This window comes from Poecilia latipinna, unplaced genomic scaffold (assembly GCF_001443285.1).
Source record: "Poecilia latipinna isolate Pla-1442-1.1 unplaced genomic scaffold, P_latipinna-1.0 Scaffold5061, whole genome shotgun sequence".
Classification (NCBI taxonomy): Eukaryota; Metazoa; Chordata; class Actinopteri; order Cyprinodontiformes; family Poeciliidae; genus Poecilia; species Poecilia latipinna.
This window is the reverse complement of record NW_015117677.1, coordinates 3631-10790: the sequence shown is the minus strand read 5'-3', so window position 1 is coordinate 10790 and position 7160 is coordinate 3631. Positions and strand designations below refer to the sequence as shown.

The following is a 7160-nucleotide window of genomic DNA, read 5'->3' as shown; positions in this document are numbered from 1 at the left end:
GTGGTAAAATCAACATTTATTGAAGTTTCACAAATCAGAAAACTGTTTCTAAATCCCAAACATGGTTTTAAATATCCAGCTTGAACAGGAGAATAATATAGTCCAGGTTTGAATAGTAGGAGTTGTATATTTTTAATTAGACCAGTTCTAATGTGATCCAGATGCCAAAAAAGTGGTAAAATCAACATTTATTGAAGTTTCACAAATCAGAAAAAGGTTTCACAAATCCCAAACATGGTTTTAAATATCCAGCTTGAACAGGAGAATAATATAGTCCAGGTTTGAATAGTAGGAGTTGTATATTTTTAATTAGACCAGTTCTAATGTGATCCAGATGCCAAAAAAGTGGTAAAATCAACATTTATTGAAGTTTTACAAATTAGAAAAAGGTTTCACAAATCCCAAACATGGTTTTAAATATTCTGCTAGAACAGGAGAATAATATAGTCCAGGTTTGAATAGTAGGAGTTGTATATTTTTAATTAGACCAGTTCTAATGTGATCCAGATGCCAAAAAAGTGGTAAAATCAACATTTATTGAAGTGTCACAAATCAGAAAAAAGTTTCACAAATCCCAAACATGATTCTAAATATTCTGCTATTAGAGAATAATAATCTAGTCCAGGTTTGAAGAGTCTAGGAGTTGTAGTTTTTTAATTAGAGCAGTTTTAGTAATGAAAGAGGTGCCAAAAAGGTGATTATCGAACTTTATTGAGTTTTCACAAATCAGATAAAAGTTTCACAAATTCCAAACATGGTTATACATGTTCTGCTATTAGAGAAGAATAATCTAGTCCAGGTTTGGAGTGTCTATGAGTTGTAGTTTTTTTTAATTAGAGCAGTTTTAGTAATGAAAGAGGTGCCAAAAATGGTGAAAATCGAACTTCGAGTTTTCACAAATCAGAAAAAGGTTTCACAAATCCCAAACATGGTTTTAAATATTCTGCTATTAGAGAAGAATAATCTAGTCCAGGTTTGAAGTGTCTAGGAGTTGTAGTTTTTTTAATTAGAGTAAATCTATGGCGATCCAGATGCCAAAAAAAATTGTGATTTTCGAACTTTATTGAGTTTTCACAAATCAGGAAAATGTTTCACAAATCCCAAACATGATGATAAATATTCTGCTGTTAGAACAGAATAATCTAGTCCAGGTTTGAAGAGTCTATGAGTTGTAGTTTTTTAATTAGAGCAGTTGTAGTAATGAAAGAGGTGCCAAAAATGTTGAAAATCGAAATTTATTGAGTTTTCACAAATCAGGAAAAAGTTTCACAAATCCCAAACATGGTTTTAAATATTCTGCTATTAGAGCAGAATAATGTAGTCCAGGCTTCAAGTCTCTAGGTGTAGTAGTTTTTAAACTAGAGTCGATTAAAGATGCGGAAGGTCGTGAAAAATTAAGTGAATCGCCCTTTAGTCATTTCCCGAATCGGAAGTTAGAATTGGAAACCAACTTCAGCTACATATAAAATAGATCATGTTCGTAACAGTTTTCCAAAGTAATTTTAGTGGAGGTCAAATATGTGGCAAAACTTTCATGTGGACCCTATATTTCATGTTTTCTTTCACTATGGAGGCTTATTTTTTACAGCCGCCAAATCTGAGCTTAGCCTTAGAAAAATTAGCCCCTTTACATGTAACGAGCAGAGCTGCAACATATTCTAAATCATATTGGTACAGATAACCTGACAAAGAGGAAGATATTCCAACCAAACATTTAGAGCTACTCACCAGCAGTAGACACAGTCCAGTAATTTAATCTGCAACTATTTTTCTGAAGAACATTTAAATGGTGCCAAAAACTAAGATTCTATTGAACTAATACGTTGGTCTGACATCAGTTCATAATAATTTGAGGTGGGAAAAACAAACAGTGAAACAGATCAGTAAGTAGCAATGTTGGCTTCAGTCTGTAACAATGATAAAATCCACTTGCTAATAGTATTTAGCTCAACTGTAACATAGTAAACATATTAGAAAGTTAACATTTGCTCTTACAAGCTAATTTCTTGACCTGCTTATGCTGGATCACAGCAGTGGGAAAACCATCAGAATGAGGAAGGACAGGGGGCGCAGTGTTTAAGTAGCCATAGGTCCATAAAGTGAACTCAATTAAACTTACAAATGCATTTATTCTTCCAAAAGTAGCACCATTTGATTGAACATAGACAGGTCTCTGTAGGTAAACAGCTTATTGCTAGGAAACATTGTTGCAAGTAAGAATACATAACCAAACACAAATTTCCTTAGTTTGCTCATAATACATATTCATTCTTGATGTACCTGCACTTTTTTTAATGTATCCATGGATTGTTGCTGTAGTTCCAAACACTTACTGTTCCAAGCAGAAGAAAGTTTCACCAGAAAGCCAGCATTCTGTGAGCCATGTCCCACAGATTGAACGGTGCGTGTTGCTTGCTCTGGCAGAGATGTGGTACGGCGTGTTCCTGTGGGCCGCCGTGTCCTCCATCATCTTCCACCTGCCTGCTGCCCTGATCTCCCTGGCCACGCTGCGGCAGCATAAGATCGCCCGGTTCACACCCATCGCCATCCTCCTCATGGGCATTCTGGGACCAGTTTGTGGGGGGGTTCTCACCAGTAAGCCTTCCACCTCAGTGTGTGTGTTTGCTCTTCTCTTATGATATTTTAGTCAAGATGATCTAATTTTGTCTGGATACAACAAGTAGGAGAAATCTTTAAATTGTATACATTTTCCACTGAAACACGTAGATTCTTGTTTGTTTTTCAGAACATAGACTCATTATTTAGAATCCCCTACAATATATTTATCCACACCATCATCTTCTGTTCCACATTTTCATGTTGGTAGGCCTACATAAAGTCATGAACCTGTTTGTGTCCCTCAGGTGCAGCCATAGCTGGGGTGTACAAAGCAGCGGGGAAGACCATGATGTCCTTCGAGGCGTTTGTTTTTGGAGTAGGACAGTCATTCTGCGTCGTCCTCATCTCTTTCCTCAGGATCCTCGCCACCCTTTAGCAGAGCCGAGTCTGCTGCTGGTTCCAAACCGGAACAGAGCTGGAAGTGGAACAGAGTTGGACCAAACAAATTCAGCTTTTAGGCTATGATGTCATTTTGTTGTAATCTCAACAGGCCAGACTTTTCTGAACCGTCAAAGGTACATGTGTGTGAGCTTAAAGTATGCACCATGTTACGTTCTATCATTAGTTTGGATTATTGATCATAACACAGTGCTGTGTGTAGCAGCACTAGTGCTCGCTTTATTCCAAAGTGAGTGGAAAACTGCAGGGGGGGCGTTGAAAAAAATGTTTAAGTTCTCTATGCAGGATGTGAAAGCAGTGGGCTGCAGTTTTGTCACTCCATACTTTTCTTCCCTCAGGGTGTGCGTGCGTGCTTGTGAGACATTGCAGGTAAACCATGAATCTGACTGACAGGCTGCTTCACTGTTAAACCAAAATGTGGTGGTCAGATCGAAGACTTGCTTTATTTCTTGAGGCCTTATTTTGTGTTTTCTGGTTCCTGTTTGTTTGGCATGTGAAGCCATCTCTCTGAAGCTTCAATGAGCAGCAGGTTGCACACTGAAGCCTCCGAGTTTACTATGTAAGGCAAGCTTGAACAATAAACAGACTCCAGTTGTTTACATGACCTTTAACCCTACGTCTTGCAGTTGTCCATCAATAACCTGACAGATGTGACCAGAGGTCTGGACTATGAAGCATGATTGTTGGCTTATCAAGTAATGTTTAGGTGCAGTTCAAAATGTTTCAGAACTACCAAGCTGGTTCATCTTTGAACTGGGCTTATTACCATGGTAACCTCTGCTGGATGTAAGCAGAACTGACACCAACTGATTATTCTGGTTCCTGAAGTTTAGAAATGGCACTTACCAGAGTTTTGTGACAGATTTTTAATCTTGATTACTTTGTAAAGCTTTGACCTGCTGATACTGGCTTCTACCTAATTCATTTTTCTGTTGGAGAACTAAAAGACATAACAGTATAGAGAATATGGTTGAAAATCGTGTCCTGTGATTATAACAGAGGCAGAGTTGTGTGAGAGCAGTTGCTGTCATTTAGGGATTTAATATTTCAGATAAAATCCTAACAACTTTAACTGGCTTTAGTATCTCACATTAGCCGTAGAGCAGCCATAATGAAGTAGACAGTACATTGCCAAATCCAGCAGGTTCCATGAGAGCTCAAAGCGAAGTAGCTGCTGTTCTGCTCTCTGTTCAGCCTTCCTTTTATCTGCTCAAAGTCCTGCTCTCTCTCACCATCTCACAGCCGTAAGGCTGCGGATATGAATCTGAATAAGCCACTCTGAATGCAAGCTAAAGATGCATCTGTGGTGTTCATACACATATTTGCTTTCTTCCATGAATCCATGTGTAACCAGTCGTAAGACCTTGGTTGTCTTCCAGGGTGGAGAACCAGCAGCTCACACACACACTGCTCTCCATTCTGTTCTTATTCATGTTTGCTAATATTTCTCCATATGTTGGAGTGTTTTCTCCCTGCTGTTCCATTCAGACAGAAATAAGGGGATTTTTGCAGACTCCCACGTCTTACCCGGTTTCAGGAGGTCAACTAGTTTTGGAAGGTCTGGGAGTGTGATTCGTTTTATTTTTAATATTTATTTTACTAAGCAAGTATTTGATATATTTGATGATTTTCAATGAATGTTTTTGTAAATGGTTTAAATTAATTGTACATTTTTAGGTTTTCTGACCAAGATCTATATGGCTCTATTTTTCTGCAGATTCTATTTTTCTGTGTATATTTTTGCTTGGTAGATGTATCTTTTGCCTTTCACAGCTTATGAAATCTGCCCCGTGTCTGTGATTGATGTTATGTTGCTTTTTGATAATTGTGAATCAAGGTACATGAATTAACAATTGAACAAATGTATTTTATGTCATTTGTTAGAGAAAATATTTGCAATTGATTTTTTTTTTGTTGTAACTTAAAGAAATCTGCTTTTGTTAAAAAATATTTTCATCATTTACTGTTGTCTCTGTATTGATGAATAAATGCTTGTTTTGGGGTATTTTTATATAAATATGTATTCTGCTTATTAGAATATTTCATAATAACAAAATAATGGCAACTGCAAACTTGTTTCACTGCAGAGCTGCACAGAGTGAAATGCTGTCGCACATTTTCTATTCATCCAGTTGATCCATCGGCAGCTGCCTGAAGCAGCGTTCCACTGCAGCTGCATTTCCCAGATGTACTGAAAGCTGCTGCTGTGATACCAACCCAACAGGTTCCCCTCCTTTCAAACTGCTTCTAAACTTTGAGGGAATTTTATGACATGCCTCAGAAGGTGAAATAGACTTACCACTCAGTCTTAAATACATTAACTCTTTAGATCCCAGACGCTTGTTATTTTATGGTAAGGTTATTGAAAGCTCTATAAATATGGTTCACATGTAGTTCAGAAATCTAAAAGCAGTCATCCTGTTGAGAACGCCTCAGCTCAGTCACAGATTTCTAAATGTGTTCCTTTTTCAAAATTAGTTGTTTTTCCAGGAAAGCTAAGCTTTAAATAAAAATAATTTGTAACTATGACCAGTAATTTTCCTACATGTTTTCTGATGCAGTGCAATTCCACACTGATATGAACTTACATGACCTGTGACCAGTGTTTCACTGCCAGACCAAAATGTTTGATTTAGACCTGATGAGAGCAGCTTCTTCCACAGGTTTCCCCATGTGACCTTTGGTGACCTGTAAAAATGTGGCTTTCTTCCTTCTGTCCACTTTTCCTTTAAGGCTGAATTTGTGAACAACTAATAATTGTCATGTCAGCAGTTTCTCCTTCCTAAGTTGTGGATCGTTGCAGCTCTCCTCCAGACTTACCACAGGCCTGTGCCAAACATCTGACGTCTTTACTGGACTGATTAAGATCTCTGCTTACTAATGAGGTCACCTGCAAAGGGAATTGATTGTGTTAGATTCTATTTTGCAGTATCATAATAAAGGGAGCTTAGTGCATGTAAAGGCTCCAGTCTTCAGATTTTCTTTATTGGAAAAACCAAAAACTATCATGTTCCTTACATAAAACAATGGGTACATAAAGATTAAGTGATGGTAATTTCTCATCACCAATGAAGAGTAGAAAATGTATTTACAGAAATAAACATCTTCATGATTCTACAGCAGAGAGATGATGGGTTAAGCAGATTCTTGGAGCAAAATGTTGCTAGTAGTTTTTTTCTTTTACCTTTATATGTCACCTGTTTACAGGATATCATGCAAACAGGTGAAATAAGCACAACCAGTTGTTTGACATAAAAGAATAAAGACATAAAATGGAAAGATTGTAAAACCTTTTACACCTTTGATGCTACAATATTTAAAAAGAGCAGCTGGACTTGCTCACTTGTTGAGTTGCCTATTTACCCACTTAGGATTTGAATGTCCAGAATAACTGAGACTGAGAAAAATTGACACGTATCATGTCAATATTATGTATTTTTATATAGTAATGAAAATGTAAAACAAAAAATTAATGAGCCATAATTTGGTTGCACACTCCTAATCTGGCTTCTGTAACCAGATATGAGCCAAAGTACCAAGACTCATAAATTGTAGTGGTCAAATACATGTACAATCAGCAGGCCTCTGCTGCCACCCGCAGGACTGGTTTGGTAACAGCAGACATAATGAAGAAAAGCTAATAGAGGTTTTTCCATTCGTTCTTGGGAAATGAAATAATTCATCATTATATTCATCAGTAATTAAAATATTTACTACAATTCTGGGAACAAAAAAATGCATGTAATGCTGAGATCAGTGCTTAATTGCCAAAGTTCAGTGAAAATGTTTTTTTTTTTTTTCACATAAGTTAATAATTACAACTTTATTGGAACAAGGTCCATTCTGAAACAATTATAACTGACTAACGCAGAAGCCGGAAGTAGTGTCAACATGTATTCCCTTCCTTCGCTGTGGGCCATGTTATTTTATGTTTCATTCAGTTAAGTTTGTGCAGTTATTTATTCCCTTCAGATGAACTGGTTTCATGTACTTAAATTACATAACTCAGTCAAGATATCCAGGTTTACTGAACCACAGAATGCTTTATGTGGAACAGGATTTTACCAACAGGCTCATAACACAGATAGTGAACATCTTAAATATTATTCTTTCTTATTTTTATCCAGGAAATGTGAACATGG

The 7160-nt window shown here is 36.9% G+C and overlaps 1 protein-coding gene across 1 annotated transcript; it reads left to right on the top strand.

Moving 5' to 3' along the window:
* Positions 1 to 1894: 1894 nt before the first annotated feature.
* On the top strand, positions 1895 to 5035 carry tmem170a (transmembrane protein 170A). The gene is made up of 2 exons (XM_015026580.1): positions 1895 to 2595; positions 2865 to 5035. Exons 1-2 carry the CDS (start codon positions 2295 to 2297, stop codon positions 2993 to 2995), a joined length of 432 nt encoding a protein of 143 aa, XP_014882066.1. The 5' UTR covers positions 1895 to 2294; the 3' UTR covers positions 2996 to 5035.
* Positions 5036 to 7160: the final 2125 nt, after the last annotated feature.

Excerpts from the sequence above, each read along its gene's own strand:
- tmem170a (XM_015026580.1), top strand. The coding sequence starts at position 2,295 with ATGTATCCATGGATTGTTGCTGTAGTTCCAAACACTTACTGTTCCAAG. Across the intron at positions 2,596-2,864 it reads TTGTGGGGGGGTTCTCACCA|GTGCAGCCATAGCTGGGGTG; the intron begins GTAAGCCTTCCA and ends TGTGTCCCTCAG.